Genomic DNA, 21,430 nt, shown 5'->3' with positions numbered 1-21,430 from the left:
GATTCCGCATCGTGTAAAAGATTTTAATTCCCGCCAAGTCGAGCAAAAGAGCAGCACGGCGGTACTAGCCCTATCTCCAAGCAGTTGAGTCCATTTTCGACCCCCTAATATAACAATAATTTTGCTGTGGATAAAACTAGAAGCCTGAATGTTCCTGATGTTTCTGAATTAGCTTGTAAATGGCCTAGTCAATGTATTTATGTAAAACATTTAAGATGTGTATATGGTCACTATAAGATGTTATCAGGTTAGCTAATGTTATAACTTAAGACAGTAGATAAGTAGGGACTGAATAAATTAACCGACATGAATCTCACAACTTTTACGCCAGAACTGCGTTGCGAGACTTTTTACGAGTTATGTTTTAATGGCTATATTAGACCAGTCGTATACAATGCATTTCACAATTTGGCCTCTAAACTGAAGTTTTTATATAATGTAGTGTAAATGATACGAAAATGGTGTCTGGAAGCCCCCGGCAAGGGCTAAAAATTACAGTAAAAGTTGACAGATTTAGTTCAGATTGAAATTTGTAGAACGAGAGAAAGTGTTTATATAAATAAGGTTTTCTGATTCAGGGATTGGTAGGATAAAAAAGGTAGTATGCAACTTTTATTAGTTTTATTAATTACATAAAAAAATATCACACATCAGATGGCATAGAGTAGCAGAGGAGATAGGATGGTACAATGTTGGGAAAAGAATACCTTAGTGGAGCGAACATATGCAAGCGCCGTAAAGGATTCCGCGAACAAGAAATGAAGAATGCTAGCCAACTATTTTCATACTTGGCTTGCCAGAAAACCAGAAGTTGTTCGGAACTACTTGCAGATAGAGAAGGGATATGAAGACGCGCTAGATGAAGCTACAGTTACGAGGGCCATTCAATATATTAAATAAAGCTCGTACAGGTTATATACTGCTAGAGGATGGAAATATACTACATATGGTTAGATAGAGGAATTGCTGGCTGAAACGAATACGTACGGGTAAAAACCCGATGGACACCCAGGAGAGTGAGATCAGGCAGTAAGAAGCCCTACAACCAGACTCCGTACTTTAGAAATGAGAGTATTGGAAAATATGGTATTGAGTGTCCATATGCGACGGTGACACTTAACATCAGATGAACTGCCCATTTGCCCCGTTCTATAAAACAAATTGGAAACAAATACAACTAGTCTGTGCAGTGTGCAAGTAACTCTATTTAATCTGTGCAAGTAACATGTGACTATAAAATAATTCAAACTAATTACAAAACTACAAAAACAGATCGTCGAAGTTCTTAAGGAAAGTTACAAATAGCGACAGAATGGGAGAAAATAAAAAATACAGTGATATTAAAATTCGTCCCGCGAAAGGTGACGACATGGATGCTGTTGCTGAAATGATTCAAGTTTGTGCACACATTAATTTATACTGAGTTTGCAGTGCATAACTAGAACACTTCATTTTCTAATATTATTTTTAGGAACTTGCTGATTTTGAGAAGATGTCAGATGGCCCCAAAATATCTGCTAAAGGTAATTCTAAAAAGAACGTATCTTAAATATTTTAAATTTCTTTTGTAAACAGTGATTAAGATCTTTTCATTACAACAGACCTCCGGCGCGATGGGTTCGAAGCAAAGCCTCCAGCGTTTCAATGCCTAGTGGCAGAGGTTGAGGAAAGTGCCAAGAATCCTATAGTGGGATATGCCTTGTACTTCCCTACATACTCAACTTGGCAAGGCCGTGCCATGATGCTTGAGGACTTATATGTGCGCTCTAGTGATAGAAAATGTGGAGTAGGCAAAAAACTCTTCAATGCTGTTGCTAAGGTTCCCTTCTTTTATTAAAATAAAAAAAAATATCCCAAATATATACATCTTACAAAAAATAATGTTACCCTCTACCAAACACAGATGTTGCAATATGTGAAAAGTACAAACTATTAATATATTATCAAAAAATAATATTTTATTTTAGTTGGAAATATAACAAAATTAAACTCTCTTTTTAGGAGGCTTCATCATCAGGATGTTCACGACTGGAATTTCATGTGCTGGAGTGGAATGATGCAAGATCATTCTATGAAGGAAAGGGAGCTATTAATTTGACCAGTTCAGAACAGTGGTGTTACTACCGGCTATCTGGTGATGCTTTGCAACAGGCAGCTAACGAAGCAGACTCATAAGAGATGAAACAGCCTTACTGGCTGATATAACCAAACTGCATTTAAATATTTCTTTATAAACTGAACCTACTGTGATAGTTTTGTTTGTTTAAAATAAAACACTATGATTGTCCCATTAGTTCTAATTTTTCATAGGCTTAGCAGTCAATAAAAATTAGAGATGTTTTAACTATGACTTTAGCCAACTAGTCAGTTGTACAAAAGGCAGGCTAATCAACCAAATAATCTCTATTTCAACATAGTTGCGTTTACAGCAGATTTGCATGTTTTTAGCAACCGCTCCCTGCGAGCATGTCTGAACATGTATTTATTGGCAATGGCTTATAAGTAGAATTTATATCAAGAAAAAAGTTGATTTTCATGTCAGGTCAAGCTCAACTTATGAACTGCACTTTTTGGTGCTACCAGTGATAAATTGTGTTGATGACCCAGATGAACAGGCATGTTTTGTGTTGTGTATTGCTGAGGTGCACCTTTGCTATCCTATTTACAGTGAGATTTAATTATGAAAATATTAACAAGTTCTTAATACTCACAAATTAGTAGTTTAGTAGTAGTAACATTTATGTTTCCCACAAATTATAAATGATTCGACAGATAAAATATTTATAAAGCAATTGATATGTTGAATGTTCTGTTAACACATTTAGGTACATCATGTACTTACATATGATTAAGTAATGTGATTATCAGTACAAGTGTCAAGTGTGGTTACATAAAAATAATTAAGACTGAGAAAATAAGAAATATTTATTAACAGCCATATTTTTATTTAATGTTGTATGTAAATAATATTATATAGTGTAATGTATGTGATTTAAACTTCTTATTTAAAACTGTTTTAGCTTACTAAAACCTTATATTTATTAAAGGTTCTGTCCTATTTCAGTATGATATTAATTTTATTGAGAAAACCATAAAAGAAAAAGCCGGTTAATCAGCGCTTCTTTCTAAATAGTTGTGGACGGCGGCTAGTCGCCACCTATGAAGATACAAATTAGATAATATTTATTATGTTATATAATGATGTATTAATGTTATTTTAATATATATGCAAGTACATTTGTATTAGTTGCTGTAAGAAAATATTTACCTCCTTAAAAATGTAGGAGTCTCACAATACAACATAATAAATACTGATATCACATGACTCGTTTGGTGAACTAAAACAATAAAGTACCTGATGACCTTTGACTACAGTCTACAATATTAATTTAGCACTAACAGTTGCCATTAACGCGGTGCGCTCCCATACTACCAACATACGTTCTAATTTAAAAATATATAATTGTACGGTTATCTATATTGTATGAGATGTCGAATATTAAGCGTTTCTAATAACACTTAATATTATACGTATATATATATATATATTGTTTTGTGACGAAAAAGTGAAGTATTTTTATGTGAGTTGTTATTATGGAAGGCGGTACGAAAATCCGACATGCGACGAAAGAGGATATGGATTCTGTGGCTGATATGATTCAAGTAATTCCCATATTTATAGTTTACAATTTGTTTTTTAATTAAGCAAAAAGTATCTATGTTTTAACTATGTTTCTTTAGGAGCTTGCTGAATTCGAGAAAGTGGAAAAAGGACCAAATATTTCGGGAATAGGTAAGACTAACCTTAGGTTATTTTTGATTTGGTAATTAATTATTAGCTTGCGTCTGCGATTCACTTACATTTATTTATTTATTTACACTTCGTTACCTTATACAATAACATACATATAAAAAGAGCAGGTTACAAGTTATTAGGCAACGGGCGGCCTTATCGCTAAGAAGCGGTTTCTTCCAGGCAACCCTAATTTACATTGTTGGATATTAGGTTCACAAACGTAACAACGTAACCTTATAAACCTGATAAAAAAAATCTCTTGACTCATTCAAGGCTTCTTAAATCTAATCTAACATATCTGTTACCTATAAAGAATATAAGTGTAGCCGACCTATTAGACATTATCGGAACGAGTATGTTAAATTACAATTATGAGTGTGGGAAAAACTAAACGGTTTATTGTGGCAGTGTTTGGATTGCGCTTCTAATTATTAAATAAAATATATATGTAACTTACTAATGTAAGGTTACATAAATAACTCAACAAAGAATTTTATGTACAGAGTAGTAAAATTTATATAACGTGTACTTTGAACTTGTATTGTTTATTGTTGTGATCACTGATGGCATGGAATGGAAAGACATTAGGTCACGCTTTGTCACGTGACAACCTTCAGACAAATTCGTTTGGCGTTTGTTGGTCACGACTGTGAAGAAGTGATATTGTCCCAAACCCCAGTAGATTCTGCGTTCCACCGATAACGCTAATTGCAATTTTGACATAAATGTTGCTACTTCCAGATCTCCGTCGTGATGGCTTCGAAACTGATCCACCTTTATTCCGCTGTCTTGTGGCTGAACAAATAAACGATCGTCAGAAGGAGCTGGTGGGATACGCTCTGTACTTTTCGTCGTACTCTACTTGGCAGGGTCGTGCCTTGATGCTACGAGACATCTTCATAAAAGAGCGATGTCGGAAACAGGGCGTCGGTAAGAAACTCTTCAACGCAGTCGCTAAGGTATGGTCAGCTACTAGAATTTCTATAAGTACATTGTTTTTTGAAGGTCCTTCTCGACTGCCGCCCACAGACGTACTTGACGTTGTTACCGGTAAATCGCCGACCGGCTTAATTGTAATTGTAATGATTGCATAAAATCTACGTAACATAGACTATAAAATGTATAATTTTTAAATGTTTCTAAATGTAGGTGTTTCTATGGCACAAATTATAGACTATCTATTACAGGTACATTAGTAATAAGTCACTCCGGGTTTCTGTTTGTTGTCTTAATGAAAGCGAAACTTAATAAATAATTTAGTAGTTTATATGCGTTTAAAAAAATTTGAATCTGCGGTGGAATAGAAAAGATGACCCAAAGCTTAACATAGTTAAATTGAGCTGTATAAATTTTGAGTTAATAAAGTTTGATCAGCCGTGAACGTAACAATATTTCAGGTAGCATCTTCATCTGGTTGTTCCCGTCTGGAATTCCACGTGTTAGGGTGGAACGATGCTCGGTTGTTTTACAAGTCACGTGGCGCAAGGGATCTGACCGCTGCCGAGGCCTGGCGTTATTACCGCCTTGATGATGACGCCCTACATGCAGCGGCTAGGGAAGCTGACATAATACATTAAATCCATAGTGGACCATCCATACATACGAAACAAGAGAAAAGAAGTTTTATGAACATGAATGTCTTCTTCACACACTCGCTCCTACAGTGAAGGAAAACCGTAACAGTAACAAGCAAAACCGGCATGTCTCAAATAAGAAAAACGTCATACCAGACAGAATGCTGATCACCTACTTGTCTATGAAATAAAAATGATCAGAAAACAAATGCGAAGCCAAAATATAGGGTTGAATTGCCACTGGATTATTATTATAATTTATTCATTATTAAAACAAATTAATATAATTTTGTACACTTTATTCAAACATTGTACAATTGACTTATAAGAGATCTCTACCGCCATGCTTCGTAATAGCCACTCTGTTATGTGACTGATAATAAATATTATATTTGCAACAAGATGGCGTCATTACTTGAATAGTGTCCTTTCTCATTTCTATTAAGGTATATTTTACAATGATTGCAATATCTTGCTTTTACAGCGAAGTGACCCCTTGAACTTAAGGTTTATCTTTTGGATATTATCAGTCACCAACAGATATCGTTTCTTAAAATAAGCGAAATAAAACAATCTTGTCTGCTATATACAGCTTATAAATGCCACTGTTTAACTATAAATATGACTAATCTTAAATTGTGCCACTAAGAATTGGAAGATTTTTAGGACGTCTTGTATTGTCCAATCACGTTATTACATGAAATAAATAATTGATACATACTAACTGTAAAATTAGTAAGTAAAAGATTTCACATTCAAAAATCTAAGACTAGTGATCTTGTAACAATAAAAAACCTAAATCTTATTAATATAGGCGCCATCTGTTGTTTGCAGTCTGAATTACGTCGATGGCGTTATTCTAGTTTTTTTTTAGATGGCGTTATTTAGGTTTTGAACTTATTGTTACAAAAAAGTTAAAGGAACTTTAAAAACATTCTTAAAACCTCTTTTTATAAGTATTGAACATCATAGTCATTATACATACAAGAAATACTTAAAATATCAGCATGCTACTTAAGATTCTTAATCAATTTACAAATAAAAACATCGACAATTATCAGTCGAAATGGTCACATAATATCATACAGTTCCATTTAGTGATTAACTATTTTATACATTTACAAGCACTTGTTCAGTTGCGTATAGAGATTGATGTCTCTGAATTTAAAACAGCTCACATAAATATCTAATCTGTATCAACAGTAGTTTTGACATGGAAAGATATCGCGTTCGCACGTGTACCTTCACAATTGAAATCCTTCGACGAACGACTTCAACTAAAGAGTGGCGATCTTATTTCCCGGAACTAGGGTGATCATTAGGTACTCTGTGTTCTGTTAGTGTTACTAATGAATTATATGCTTTGTAAATTTGTAAAAACTTCAAACGATAAAGTAAACCTTTTGTGACCTCGTGTTTACCCTCAGACTTGGGACCTTCCTACTCAAATGAACTACTTACATATTAAGTCTATAATTTTAGTACAAAAGCTACAGCTTAATTTTTGTACATTACGAACGGATATTTATTTACAGTGTTGCCCACTCCGTTCCTGAATATAATAATGTACATAGGAGATAAAACATAATTGTGTATCCTATTTCTCCGTCTGTTCATCAGAAAAGGATGTCTTTATCTGTCTTGATGGACGTCTGTTATCTATATACGCGTGGCTACGTTGAGGCCATAAGTTTGGCGTGTGCGGTGACATTGCGCTGGTGAAGAAATCCACTGCCTTCCTCCTCTTCACCGTTGGACAAGCCGTACTGTAACAGTAAAAATAATTTTAGAAATGTATTTTGTTAAAATATAAAAATGTAAAATTTCTCTATACAAATAATATACTGCAGAATAAAAATAAAAGAAGGCTTTATCTCTTGGAAAACTTTGTTTTGTTTAATTTATGCAACGGATTAATTTAGATAAATTTATTTTATCTGTACAAAACAAAGTCACTTCCCGCGGAAGACCTTTGACCAGATTTGCCTGTTACAACGTCGTGATATATTAGATTTTAATGGGTAACTTATGTAATTTGATATTTATACAAAAGGCTAATAATAGTACCTGCAGCGCGTGTAGATAATGGTGGTGGGAGTGGTAGTGGTGTGGTGGGTTCCCCGTGGGCGGATAACCTGGCGGGTCATATGCCGCAGCCGGCTCGCTTTTGATATTGAACAAGGACGGTGAAGACAAGAACGCTGTGCTAGCAAGCCCGTATTGCCCGCCCTGAACACCCTGTACACCTTGCCCACTTTGCCCGCTCTGCTCGCCGCTTGCCTGCTTGCTAGTGTGCCCGTGCGTATGTGGGGATAGTGAGGCCGTCAGCGGCAGTGGCACTTCTGATATACTTGATTTACTGTCTGCAATGTCATTTGGAAATAATTATTGATTAAATTTTAACAAATTTATTTACTAAGAACTGTATTGTATTTAATTGGATCTTATAAATTCTGTTCCTAAAATAAATAAAAATATATTGAACATTAAATAACCTTATTGAAAGTAAATTTTATATTGAACTAAATTAAGTCTCAAAATCAGTGTATTCATTGTAATTTTAAGAAAACAAACAAATAAATACCATCAATGCCTGGTGAACCCTGCCCGTCCTTTTTGGGTGCCTCGTGAGCAGGTTTCGTTCCACTCGCTGATTTTTTCGGCTTCCTCTTTCGCGTCTGAATACCGTCTTTCCTCATTGCTAGTGGTCTGTAATTGTTAACGTTAAATTCATTTAAAATTACAAAAAATACTGTTATTTAACTTTAAACGAAGTATTTAAAATACCATATCGTAGTCGAATTTTTCGACTACACAGTTTATGATTATCACATGCGATGCCTACTCTTTTGTGTATTATATTCAGCAGTATAATGATCAATTATTAAGACTTACCGATTTATTCCATGCAGCTTATAGTAAAGGCCGCAAGCGTTACAGACAGGTTCACCATCATTATTTCGCCGCCACAATGTAGTATTGCGAGACCCGCAGTTAGTACAGCACTGCCCGTGACGTCGCGCAGCAGACTGGGGATGAGAACTTGCGATTAATACAGTTGACACAATTAATATCTAATAAGAAGCAGAGATAAGAGAGTGTGTAATTCAAGTTTCAATGATTGCATGCTTTAATACTAGATGGCGCTAGGTGCTACAGATGTTATTGAAAATGTAAACGAAGGATATTTAGGATTTAGGATATCTCGGACATTTTTCTAATAATATTTCCGTTCTGGCATAACCAAAGTCACTTTTCACAGTGTTAAAAATAACAAACATCGTTGTTGTATGCGGATTGCGATTTAATCAATTGATTTTGCCAATTTCTCCTTAAAGTATTTAGGTATAATAAGTATGAGGTGTTTTTGAGTCAAATAAAGTCATTTCTATTATTATAAATGTAGTAAGTAATATTTCGTTTTTAAATTTACATATTTTGGCATGACTCTGAGGTTCCAAAAACTAACGCAAATAGCGCACGCTTACAACAACACTCAGTCACACACAAATACAGGATCTTTGCGTCGAATAAAGATTTTGATTTTAATTAATTTATTTATGAGTTCGACCGTAAGCCGATAGAAAAACAAAACCAATAGGGAACATTTACTTCCTTAAAATAAGCATACATTTAATCAATATTCTTCGTATTTTCTCTTATTTTATTATACGCGATCGCCATTCACATCCTCATACATTCACGCATACTAAAGGTCTTATACGACTTTATCTTATGATTAGTTGTAACACTAAGCCTATTTATTCTTTAAGAAAAAATAAAACATTGTAATCTAGTTACCCACAACACAGGGGCTCTTGTCGAGACTAGCTCTAAATCAATTGTATCATATCTATATAGGTAAGATATCATGTCATGAATAAAGATTTTTTATAAGTAACATTTATTTATTAAAAACTTGCATAATTAAAATGTAAAAACGAGTCTCTTCCGAAAAATTAATCCATAGGATTTTAAATGAAATAATTTAATCTTGCATTTGCATTTATTATTGACACACTTTAATTAACATTATTAAAACGAATACATTATCAAAAACGGAAAATTTTGGTATGAAAATACAATTTTCAACGTTGTAAATATAAGATAAAATTCGCATTAAGCCCATTACCACTTCTTTTCATAACAAGTTTAGCCTTGTGATAACACCACAGTTGTTTGAATATCGATAGCCTAATTTTGTAATGACTCCAGCGCAGCCATTACTATCGTTTATGTTCTAAGCACGAATAAATAATATATAATTATTTGTTTCGCGCTAACCACAGACAAGTAAAAGTTAACTTTTCGTCCAAATTATTTTTTCAAATAAAATATTTTATGGGACACCAAGTACGTTGAGTACTTATCGGAAACAAGAATTTTCTTAAATTAAATTTTAGTTAACGTTAACGATATATGAATAAAATTAAAGGAAAAGTTGTTTATTAGAGACATTATTTTCCGGAATCTCTTGTGCTGTAAACCCGGCCACTCACCTAAATCCTGATCACAGTAACCATTGCTTTGAATTGAAAAGTTCAATCTTATACCGAGGAAGGCTATACTGTATAAAAACACGCTACAACCTAATTAACTCGGAACAGCTAGATAAAAAGAATTTAAAGGAAATTGTGGTAATTATCAAAGAAAAGTTAATAAAACCTCTAATGAATAAACATAGAATGTAACCTATTTAAGAGTGACCTATTTTGAGAACTAAGAAGAAGAACTAAGAAGCCACGCTTTTGGTTACGCACACCTATTAAAAATGTTAAATGTAACGTTTTCTATATCACGATTGTGTTGCCTACACTTTACCTTATTTATTTATCTATTCATGGAGTTATTCGGATTCATATATGCAGCTGAATTTCATTATTGGATGTGAGATGAGGCAGAGTACGTATTTCCAGCCGTATCACCTCAACGTCCGTCCTTCCACAACTGAGTGTTTTAAGGCAGTTTGGCATTTACGAACTCCCATTGAGGTCTTTACGATTCGACTTAAGGTCCTTTAAGAAAAGAGCGTACCATTTCTTAAAAGGCCGGAAATGCACTTGCGGGCTTTCTGGCCATGTGGGTCTCCATGGGTGACGGTATCACTTAACATCAGGCAAGCTGCTCTTTTGCCCCCTGTACTGACGCCAGTATCTTAATCTCACAACTGATCCATTAGATTGCAATTTCATTATTTCTGAAAGATAAGATTTAAAAAAAACCTTTTTGTCTCTTTCTGTTAAATCATGTTAACGCTATGTTAAAAGGGGACAGACTAGGTACTCTATTTAAAACTGAGCATTTACTTTTGTGTTTGTCAAGTTGAATAAAAACATTATCTATCCAGTAACGAAATTGTTGTAGTAAGGTGCCTACCGGTTGTTTAATTTAACCCTTCGGGTAAATGGCATCACCGCGTGGTACCTATAAGATATTTATTAATAGTCGCTGCAGTGTCCAATGCCAGAGGAGGGCGGGACTCCATCTGACGTCACCGCGCCTCCTCACGGCCTTTGTGTGACTGACACACACGCACACATTATCACTGCTTATCGTATCAAATGTTATACTCGTACTTACATTGTAGCATGCGCAATGAAATGAGACTATTATTCATATAGTATATTATTGTGCCAGGGTGGAAACTATCACCAAGGAGAGGAGAATTGGTGCGGATGGGGATTCATGCAATTCTAAAATGTATATTTTCTATTGGAAACTGTAGTATTTAATAGATCTAATTCCTTGATAAATATGATTTACTTCGTTCAGTTTCCTCGAGAAATAATTGAGCAAGGATGTCTATAAAGTAATCAAAAGCAATAACTTAAATTTACTTCAACGGTGACTAGAAAATTATTTGTATCCTTTTGAATATTTACATTTTATAAATAAATGTTAGTAAGCCGGTATTTTAAGAAGGCTTACTATATTGTTTCCTTCTTGAATCAGTGCAATACAAATAATTTTCTTTACCGTCGACGACTACCACCACTAGCGGAACCAGCGCATGACAATAACACTTTCATGGCTTCATAGCTTGCGGCTTAACTATAATATTGATTGGAGCAGCCCAGAGTGTTATGGTCATCGCGCTGGACGGGCAGAGTGCCGGGAAGGGGCGGGAGGGGAGCGGCAGCGTGTACACTAGTAGGCCGGCAGCAGGGATCAGGGGAGTGGGTGGTCGCGGCATGCGAGGCGACTAGTCTACACGCCACCGACTCACCTTCTTCATGCCCCGCGCCATGCCCTCACTCATCCACCTCTGCACGGAGCCGTCCTTATAGAAGCGCGTGAGCAGCTCCGCGTCCGCACCTACACAAAGAGCGGGCATTATAATAGGCACTCACCAGCCGCTTGCTCGGCTTCACCAGCGGCCGGTTGACGCCGTTGATCTTGTGGTAGAGACCGCAGGCGTTGCACAAGTAATGTCCGGTAGCGTCGCGTCTCCACAATGGTGTGTTGTTGGCGCCGCAGTTGACACACTCGCGGCCCTCCTCGTACGCCTCCGCACCATCTGTCGCACACACTGCCTAAGCATTTCGCTTGCCTACTACCTATTACTACCTACGGCTTATGGTCTAGCTTTTTATAAAACATTCTTAAACGTTTAGGTAACAACTCCATGTATGACAGTGCAAGTCAGGAAGTCAGTATACAACACATGTATAAGTGGTTTACACTAGACTACACATTAGACACACAAAAACTATGATTGCTTACAAAAACAAGTGCTTCTTAACGAGCATTAATGAGGCGATATCTCGGAACAAAGAGGTATCGATGTCGGCTCGAGGCGGGTTTCGCAGACGCAGCACCGTTACTTACAAGTTTGCCTATCTATTCGTAGAAGTAGAAACAATAACAATATGCGACTAAACTACTTAGGTAGTCCGGGCTTATCGCTATGATATACAGCACACTATCTCAGTATTAATTCACTGGAAATTTATAATATATTTATGATATAATGATCGATTTTCCGTTGTTCTGTGTGTACCTATAATGAATGTGACCACGATTTCCGGTTGTGATTTTATATACGCTCAATTGTAACGTGTTTACCTAGTTATTTTAAAACAAATAGGCGCCTTATACTTGACTTGATAAACAAAAGCTAGGATTCCTAATTTAATTTTTTTTTTTCAATTATCTATGGATTGAGCGATGTATCATCACATCCAAACCACAAAGCCTCATTTTATGCGTCGTAAATTAATCAACCTGACGTCAGCAATAAAACAATGAGAATCGAACCATAGCCCAAATAACATCTGAGTCACAACCAATAAACGCACGACAAGTGTTGGACAATAATTTTATACACATTTAGGACATGTGTTTTTAAACGTATTTTATGTATTTATTACTAACTTTCAAGACAAGGTATTGTAGTAACGTTGTTCCTTAGAATCTAAATCATCAAATTCGATTCAATCGAAAATAGTTTAATGACACTGTTTAAATTAAATTATATTTTTTTTCTCTGAGAAAATCAGTAGCTCGATGGAATAAATTTATGTTTGATTAAAGTTACAATAACTCAAGGGCAAAAAACAATGTGGAGAGGCTCAATAGGGAAAAGAAAGAGAAGTTTCTTTCTTGCACGATGTGCTGACGGGCTTAAAGAACTTGGTGGGGAAGATTGCCAATAAAAAGCTCAAGATAGGAGGAAGGGAAGAAGCTCTTTAAGAGAGAAAAACTAATAGATTTTAGTATAAAAGTAGGTCTATTTTTTAAATATTATTGTTTTAAGGAGGCCCAATTATTAATAAAGTTACAACAAAAAGTTTATTATTTTACCAAACATTGAAAAATACACACCGTATTGTAAATCTCCTCTTTCCGGTTTTTATATAAACTCCAATCGATTGAATATCAACAAATCTTTTCGAGTTTTTGATATATTGAATATTGATTTAAAATTAAGGATTCGATAAAATATTTGTATTCTTCGATTCCTATCACTATACGTAAGAAACAGTGAAAAACTGAGATAGTGTGTTTTACGATTGTCTCCAAGATCACATCTCCATACGAGATAGGCCTCGCCCGACCACTCACAATCATAAAACGTATCATATTAAATTTTATGGGATTTTGTTTCGTCTCGATAAAATATAACGTAGAGTGCACTCGATAATAAATTACATATTAATTCACCATTTTATAGTTTTATTTACTTCTATTCATATAATTTATAAATAAAAACATAATTAAATTCTAGTTTTGATCATATTCGCGCTCATCTGTTTTTATTAAAAATCGTCAAATACCGACACGTCAAATACACGTTTATCATATTTTTATAACTGGTAAGTTATTACTATAGTGAACAAAGATAAACAGACATAAAAGGCATATTAGTACATGGAAAAGTTCCAGTGTTGGAAGGTCGTGATGCTGTCCACTTATCCATGTCTATGATGCACTGCATTTGAATTTGGATTATGTTTTTCTTTATTTTTTATGTGCGGTGTCATTTATAGAATCATTATATATTTTCTAGTCCACCCTATCGAATTTACAGGTGAAGATTGTTACCGTAAGCCGGTGGTCTTTGAAGCGCGTCGTAGGGCGCACACCAGCCGCCCATCACCATGTTTTGTCCATAAAGTCCACCGCCGACGCTTCCCACGCCGCCCACAGTGCCGACGCTGCCAACACCGCTTACACTGCCTCCACCTAAACATTTATTTAAAACTTCATCTAAATGCTCAAAGCTTAAAAATCAATTAAAATAAAAATTCCTTTGATTAACGTTTAATGTTAGTTTCGTTAAAAGAAAAACCCGAAGAAGCACTTGCCCTTTCCCAGATAGAAACCAAGATAATCCTTAAAATCTTTTACTTTACTAATATCTAAATAGCTAATATATCATAAAAATTGCTGATAAAAACTAACATTTCAAAAGTAAAAAATCATTGATTTATATAGATATGTACACTTATGAACGTCAAAAAAGAAATATACTAATTCTAATTTTACATTTACTGCCAGTTCTCAAATCAAGGGCGTAGAACGGAAGTGAAGAACTGGCAATAAACTCTCCGCTACACTTTGTAAGAGATTTCACAGATGTATACTTAAATATCACATTGGACTAATTTCGTTGGTATACAAATTGAATAATACAAAAGATATATAAAAACACTACTTGCAAATTATATGAACAAACCTGCGAGATGAACTAAATTCTGGAACAACCGTTCCGCTAAAGGTAACTCCATATTCACGTTGCTATCTAGCTCAAGATAAGGATTCGCAACACAGCACTAGACACAAGTGGCGACCCTACAGCGAAAGGTCAAAGCGCGGACTGACCGGGACGCGGGCTGCTAGCCTTATCAAAACTGATTCATACACACTAAACTTCAGTACGGGTCAAGTCATAGACTCATAATATCATTCGTTGGGTTTCAAATGTCTACTTAATCCTTTAGTAAGGCTATATTGCCCTCGTTTTCACCTCGTAATAATATAGGTCAGTAATAATCGTTGCCGTATGAACAGAATGGACGTTAATATCATTGTATCAACAACGACGATACGGTCGTGTACGCATATTTTATACGAAAACAAAGTAATATTGTCTAATTATTACCTAACCAAATGTGTTATTTAACTTTCTGCTATCTACAAAAGAAATGGTTTTATAATATCAATAACGTAATCAAGAAATTTATTTAGATCTTTGCATCTGGAAGATAGATTTCATGGTGATTACATCCTATGCCAGAACTGTCTCGTGAATCTTTTTCAATAGGGTTGGAATTTAGGTCTTAAAAAGCACTGTGATGTGGGACACCAGGCGTCGAGATGAAGCATATGGAATTTTGCAGTATGCCTAGTTCGTGGATGAAAAAAAAATCAACTTGACACACACACAATGAACCATTAGGCTAAAATTATTCATATGATTACAATATTTTAGCGGGACAAGAGGAAAATATTTTCGATGGCCCACGCCCGCTATAGCGAATAGCTTGTGGCACCTATCAGCTATCCTTGCTGTTCATCATAACAGATCGTACAATAACAAGTGTTTATCCTGAAAGGAAAATAGTTTATCGTTCTGGGAATGACCATGTCGATACCAAAGTTGATTCAACGTGCGGTTAGATTTGCGCAAACGGGGCCCATTTGACGTCACAAACTAAATTTTACATTAAAATTCATGCCTTGAGTACATTTCAGGTTCAAAAGGTGGAACGCAAGAATTAGGTGATTAAATTAGCTGTGGTGATCAGGACTCTCCGTAAGGTCGAACATATTCATTCTTTTATATACCTTATCGGGAACTAAACCGGGTTTAACAATATTATTATTTTAAATCATGCTTTTGTTGTAATGTTTGATTTACAACAAGTATAATCACGCGTTGTATTTTACAGAACAATCCAAGAGTTTTGAAGTACACATATTTCTACTTGAATATCGTACCGTATGTGTCGTGATGGGCCGCATGGTGGTGCCAGGTCTGGTGGGGCGCGAAGTGTGCAGCGTAGTGTTGCAGACGTCCGTTGTAGCCCAGTCCATAACCCTCCGCGCAGTCACCACCATAGGATCCTCCACCGCCGCCACCACTGCCGCCAAACATCCTTACTCTTTTGACTTGTTTCAGGCAGACTCACTGTCGCATCAGTGACTGGAAGAAAATAATTAAATATAAGAATTTGCTTGCAAAACACCAAACGTGTTGTTACAGGTGAAGGATAGTAATACGATATTTGTTTGTAACCAAAAAAAAAATCTGAAGACCTATGATAACGTCTAGGAAATAGGAACTAAAGTATTAGGTTGTGTTTATTTATATTACCTTTAATCTTCAAACATGTCTATGCCGGTTATATAGGTTATTTTCCTATCAATTCAGTCAAGTATGGGTTTTTAACAGAAAACACATGAAGAATCTTTAGGCTTTACGCTAGTCCTACCGGTATTTTTAACTCAATGAGTACGCGTTTATGAATCACTTTGTCCATTCATGATCGTATGTAGCAGTAGGAACTTTATTTTATTATATACATATATGTGTTTTATTTTAACATATGTCCTGCTGGTTTGTACATAAAACATTTAATATAGTCGTATCGCGAAATAATGTTATTAATTTCATAAGTTAATTAAAAGAGAGTTGTTGGCCCAGATGTGAGGTTAGCTGAAGAAAGGTTAAGAAGTCCAGCTGTGTACCAATGGATTTTGATGAGTGCAATTAACTTTTTATCGTACGGAGAAGTAATAAGTAACATGTGAGAGAGGTGTCTGGGTTTAGATCTAAGAACGACAGCGAGTATCAGTCATTGAATGCATATCATCTGTTTGTAAATCAACGTAACTAATTAAACATATACAAAACCTGAGGTCAAGACCGAACAATAGTGTTCCATTTAAGTAACATTTTAACATTCAATGCAAACATAACCAAAAGACCCCCTTAAATCATATTTTTAATGATGAGATATTGTAATTAAGAAAAGACATTTCAACCTATCAATTAGTTATAATTATGGGCAAATTATGATAACGTGTAATATTGAGCCAACGATATGGAGTGGCGTTCAAATTGGAATAGGATTAAAGCAACGCATCGATAAGGGCGCCATTTGCGAGTGATAGAACACGCGCACGCGTATCCTGCGCTCGCCAAGCGTTTATACAATGTTACGGCGAACTAGACCTTATTGGAAAGTAATAAGAAATGAAAAACGTTCACATATCGCTCTTGCCACAGTGACTCACTTACCCAATATCAAAATAACGAAATCGCTGGTAATATGAACAAATAGATTGTTGCATTTTTACTAAGAACACTGACCGTAACCGAGCTGGGAACGTGATTAGCTGCACGTTACCATATTTTGATAAAACAATTGAATTCAAACATTTCTGTTAGAATTCACAAACACTTGTTCCATTTTAAATAATCGTTGCTAACAATCACTCGCCCGTATAGTGATAAAACAGTTTATACTAGATAACATAATTAAGATCGGAATAAACAAATCACAAAGTCCATTTAACTCCTGCTTAAATATGATATATTTAAACGGTAAATGATAGACAACATTGTGATGAGGTTATGGTTGAGAAATTCTGCATGTCCCTGATCATACAGAATATTGATTTAAACATAAACCAAACGAAACCTGTTAATACATTAAATAAATATAGATAGAACTCCAAACTACTAGGTCTTATTGACTTGGCTTTTCCTATATTTAGGAACAGGCATAGGGCGTCCACAATGCCTCGACATTGCGTTCTTTCTTGAGCCACGCACTTAACTTCGGACCACGTGAAGCCAACGTCTCGTCCCTTGGCCACAAGTGGTACACTCACATTACTTTCCTTAACAAAATGTACGCTGATAAAATTACTTCGATTCATGTTTAATCATTTTGGTCTATTTCATAAATACCTACATTGCTTCTATAAAACCTATTCTTAATGATTTTTCTTGGAATTGGCACAAATTGTCGATTGCAATATTGGTGAAGGAAATCCATACATATAAAATATAAATTGTAATCAAAATCGCAATCCCTAAAGTTACGTTATACGCCTGTATATTGCTTGTTCACAAAGGACCCGGTTCACACGTTAATAACTTGCTGTACTTGTTATGTAATTTAATCTTAATTTCGTTATATATTATCAGTAATAAATTATGTACTTTGTAGCTATATATCACTGTTGATTGTTAAAGGTTTGTTCGCTGTCGAAATAAATTAATAGCAATGATATTTTAAAGTTAATACAGCGCTAGTAGCTGGCAGAAGTAAGTTTCATACAATATTTTGCGCGGGCTTTATAGTTAATTACTTGAAAATGGGCAGTCCACGCTGATGCCATGTACAATGGCAGATGGACAAATGAAAAGGTCCAGCAGGGAAAAGAAAAAGAGGTCGCCCGCTTGCACTGTGGGCCGACGACCTTAAAGAAGTTGGTGGGGATGATTCTTTAAGAGAATAAAAATATAGTTATTTTTGGAAAGGAATAAATGAGGCTTAATTACTAATGAATTATTATTCTTAACATGGGTACTAATATAACGTTAAAATGTGATAACATTTTCTGACTTCCTTATAAATATAATGATCCGCGATTATAAACCCTGTATGAACACGATACCGAACGGTTCACGATAACAGCATGAATATATTAGTCCTGATGAAGGTGTATAATTCAATTTTTAATTGTTGGTGGGACGCAAAATATCTTGCTAAAATACACAAAATCCACCTCGAACCGCGGGCGCAATATATAAGGTAATGTTGGATAGGGCATTGTGGCAAGCTCACACGCTCTTGCGTGTATCGCAGCTCATTTAAATACTGAGAACATTATGATTTCTTTGAGTCGAATAATTGTACTGAATTAAGTACGCTTTGCCTTTATTAACCTTATATACAACATTGCTTTAGCTGATAAGACGTAACAGGAGCATATAATCTATATACCCGATACCTGCGTAATTATAATGTATTATACGGTTTAGTCATAACAAAATATATCCAAATTTCTAGCAGTTTAGGCCGAACGGGTCACCTTCTATCTATATATTCTAGTAGTCAAGGATCTCATACCTAAATGTAATAGTAAATATGGTAGACTATTGTATATAATAAGCCTTTATTTCCTTAATCTAGGGTATTATTTAATACATTATTAACTATTATTAGAACTAATCATCTGGTCTTGACAATGGCCTCCAAATGTCGCCATTTTGATCTGTCCATCGCTATTATTCTACCCCGGCTAAACTTGAATGAATTGACATGAAAAAAACTATGTTTACCGTTTTAAACTTAACAACGTTATAAAAAAACTTTCATAAGACCAGTCAGTACTAGGTTGGTAAATATTATCGTAATCTTAATAAAAAATATAATAATTATTGAAAAGAATAAAGAACTAAAACCAGGGATAAGCCTTTAAGAAGCTTTTAGATTTAAACACTTTTAATGAGTTGACTAATGTATATATTTAAATTACGTTTAAACTCGCTACAGGGCAGATGTAAGCCTTATCATCTGTGTAATAAAGTACATAATTCTTTGATATCACTCACCTCTAAAGCCCTTCTCACTACATCTGTCTTACTCATGTATCATAAAGGTACTAATTATCATATTTGTGAACTTTATCTAAATATATACTTTTAAATACGTTAGGATTCGAGTGTCAAATTAAGTTGTCATTAAAAGGTATCGCGTTTTAAATTCGTCATTTTAATTAGCAGATTTTACGAATAAACTTCTTTGTGACGTCCACGTACGGTCTACCCGAGGTTAAAAACACAGTCAAAGACTATGTATGTATCTACACAGTCATGGAATTTGGTGGATTAATCATTTTTTTAATGTAACAGGCGGAAAACGGGTCATGCTTACCTGATGTTAAGCGATACCGCCGCCCACAGACTCACATTAGCATAGATCTCGCAAGTGCGTTGCCGGCCTTTAAGGAATTGGTACGCAGGACCCTAAGTCGAATTGGTTCGGAAATACATCGGTGGACAGCTGGTTTCAAGTAATGGTGTTGGCAAAAAGTTTCTTAAAATATGCTCAGTTGTCGAGCGACGGACATCGTTATATAATATGAGTGGATCGTCTTCTGCCTCGAAATCGATTTTTTTTAATCAAGTTAATTTTCTTAAGAAAGAAGCGAGAGAGGAGCACAAGAACGAACAACACATAGAAGAACACATCAGACCTTTTTTACGTTCGGGCAGTGAGAACCAACGTCGGTTGTAATGCTCCTCTAAACGCATTTACATTAAACGACACTTTGAGGACAAGCGAGGCTGATCCATTTTATGACAGTCTTTATATCAGTCAAAGTCAACCGTCATGTCTTAGACCCCAAAACTCGACGGCGTGTGTCAGGCACTGGAGGCACCTACTTGCCTATAAGATTGAAAAAATGGTCATGAAACAGATTCAGAAATCTGAGGCCTAGACCTATAGAGATTGTAGCGTTGTTTTTTACTAATATTGTATTCTTCTGTAATGTTTCCCTTTAAATGTTGTGCACGCTTGTTAATGATGCATGTATTGTATATTCTCTGTATGTGCCTGTGTTCCGATAGTGTGCCTTTTTAAAACCAATAAATTACTTAGAGGCCAATATCTGCGAAAATTATTTATATGATCTTAAGGATTTGGTTAAGCACAAAAGGACCATTTTCTCTTTGTAAATCGTGCCTGGTATGCGTATTATAAGATTAGGATACTTCCCATAGATGGCCAATGTCATTAAATTCGTGGAAGTTGTTAACAGATTTTACTAAGTACATGCACATTGCAAAATCTAGCAAAATTATGCGCTGATAAAATGGTCTGGATTTCATTATATTAAACGGCATTCATCGTTTTATCATCGGACGTCAAGGCAGAATACGAAATTCCACGCGTATCTACTCAACGTCCGTCGTTCCACAACTGAGCGTATTTTTAGGCAGTTTTTGCCTCGCACCAGTGGAACCAGCTGCCCGCCAATGAGTTTCCGAACCAATTTGACCTAGGCTCCTTCTAGAAAAGATCATACCAAGTTATTAAACGGCAACGCACTTGCGATCCTTCTAGCAATGTAATTGGCCATAGATATTTTAGCAGGGCGTCCATAGCTTTTGTAAATTTCTATCCTTACCACAATAACGCATTAGTAAAAAGTTTTTATATCGTTTTACGACTTTTCAACTACGTTTTAGGGATAGTTTTTTGCTCCGCCCGTAAGCGTAGCATGTGTTGAAGAGGTATTAGTCGCTATTAGTGTTGTCGCTAAATGACATATTTGATGACGCAAAAAACCATGCGATACGCAGCTGATGGTTAACACTTTTGGCCAATCCTAAAATAAGTATGTGAAGTGAAATCGGTTGTATTTTTTCCTTAAATTAATAACAATACCTGCAGCTGAGTTTCATCATTGGACGTCGAGGCAGAATACGAAATTCCAACCGTATCACCTCGACCTTCGTTGTTCCACAACTGAGCGTATTTTTAGGCAGCTCTTGCCGCGCTACTATGTGGAACCAGCTGCCCGCCAATGAGTT

General features: G+C 35.5%; 3 protein-coding genes across 6 annotated transcripts in view; 2 read left to right on the top strand and 1 right to left on the bottom strand.

Annotated features, from left to right (window-relative positions):
* The first annotated feature begins 1,198 nt into the window (after positions 1-1,198).
* Positions 1,199-2,290, top strand: LOC123707989 (thialysine N-epsilon-acetyltransferase). The gene is made up of 4 exons (XM_045658388.1): positions 1,199-1,396; positions 1,472-1,523; positions 1,602-1,819; positions 2,002-2,290. The coding sequence occupies exons 1-4, from the start codon at positions 1,313-1,315 to the stop codon at positions 2,173-2,175; spliced, it is 528 nt and encodes a 175-aa protein (XP_045514344.1). The 5' UTR covers positions 1,199-1,312; the 3' UTR covers positions 2,176-2,290.
* Positions 2,291-3,044: 754 nt separating this feature from the next.
* On the top strand, positions 3,045-5,657 carry LOC123707990 (thialysine N-epsilon-acetyltransferase-like). The gene is made up of 4 exons (XM_045658389.1): positions 3,045-3,663; positions 3,742-3,793; positions 4,538-4,755; positions 5,194-5,657. The coding sequence occupies exons 1-4, from the start codon at positions 3,595-3,597 to the stop codon at positions 5,371-5,373; spliced, it is 519 nt and encodes a 172-aa protein (XP_045514345.1). The 5' UTR covers positions 3,045-3,594; the 3' UTR covers positions 5,374-5,657.
* LOC123707987 (GATA-binding factor A-like) overlaps positions 5,653-21,430 on the bottom strand; it is a 42,082-nt gene continuing 26,304 nt past the window's right edge. Inside the window, exons 1-8 of one of the 4 annotated variants that reach the window (XM_045658385.1) lie at positions 17,117-17,149; positions 15,814-16,018; positions 13,915-14,055; positions 11,721-11,887; positions 8,266-8,399; positions 7,955-8,079; positions 7,438-7,733; positions 5,653-7,136 (exon numbers count right to left, since the gene is read on the bottom strand). In XM_045658385.1, coding sequence (XP_045514341.1) covers positions 7,044-7,136; positions 7,438-7,733; positions 7,955-8,079; positions 8,266-8,399; positions 11,721-11,887; positions 13,915-14,055; positions 15,814-15,970 — 1,113 coding nt within the window. In that variant the 5' untranslated portion in view covers positions 15,971-16,018; positions 17,117-17,149 and the 3' untranslated portion in view covers positions 5,653-7,043. Of the gene's footprint in view, positions 7,137-7,437; positions 7,734-7,954; positions 8,080-8,265; positions 8,400-11,596; positions 11,686-11,720; positions 11,888-13,914; positions 14,056-14,548; positions 14,895-15,813; positions 16,019-17,116; positions 17,150-21,430 lie in introns of those variants that run through there. The other 3 variants (XM_045658384.1, XM_045658386.1, XM_045658387.1) reach the window with 3 other exon arrangements.

Source organism: Pieris brassicae, chromosome 4 (assembly GCF_905147105.1).
Source record: "Pieris brassicae chromosome 4, ilPieBrab1.1, whole genome shotgun sequence".
Classification (NCBI taxonomy): domain Eukaryota; kingdom Metazoa; phylum Arthropoda; class Insecta; order Lepidoptera; family Pieridae; genus Pieris; species Pieris brassicae.
This window is presented reverse-complemented; position numbering and strand designations above follow the sequence as displayed.

Excerpts from the sequence above, each read along its gene's own strand:
- LOC123707989 (XM_045658388.1), top strand. The coding sequence starts at position 1,313 with ATGGGAGAAAATAAAAAATACAGTGATATTAAAATTCGTCCCGCGAAA. Across the intron at positions 1,524-1,601 it reads CCCCAAAATATCTGCTAAAG|ACCTCCGGCGCGATGGGTTC; the intron begins GTAATTCTAAAA and ends TCATTACAACAG. Across the intron at positions 1,820-2,001 it reads TCTTCAATGCTGTTGCTAAG|GAGGCTTCATCATCAGGATG; the intron begins GTTCCCTTCTTT and ends CTCTCTTTTTAG.
- LOC123707990 (XM_045658389.1), top strand. The coding sequence starts at position 3,595 with ATGGAAGGCGGTACGAAAATCCGACATGCGACGAAAGAGGATATGGAT. Across the intron at positions 3,794-4,537 it reads ACCAAATATTTCGGGAATAG|ATCTCCGTCGTGATGGCTTC; the intron begins GTAAGACTAACC and ends TGCTACTTCCAG. Across the intron at positions 4,756-5,193 it reads TCTTCAACGCAGTCGCTAAG|GTAGCATCTTCATCTGGTTG; the intron begins GTATGGTCAGCT and ends ACAATATTTCAG.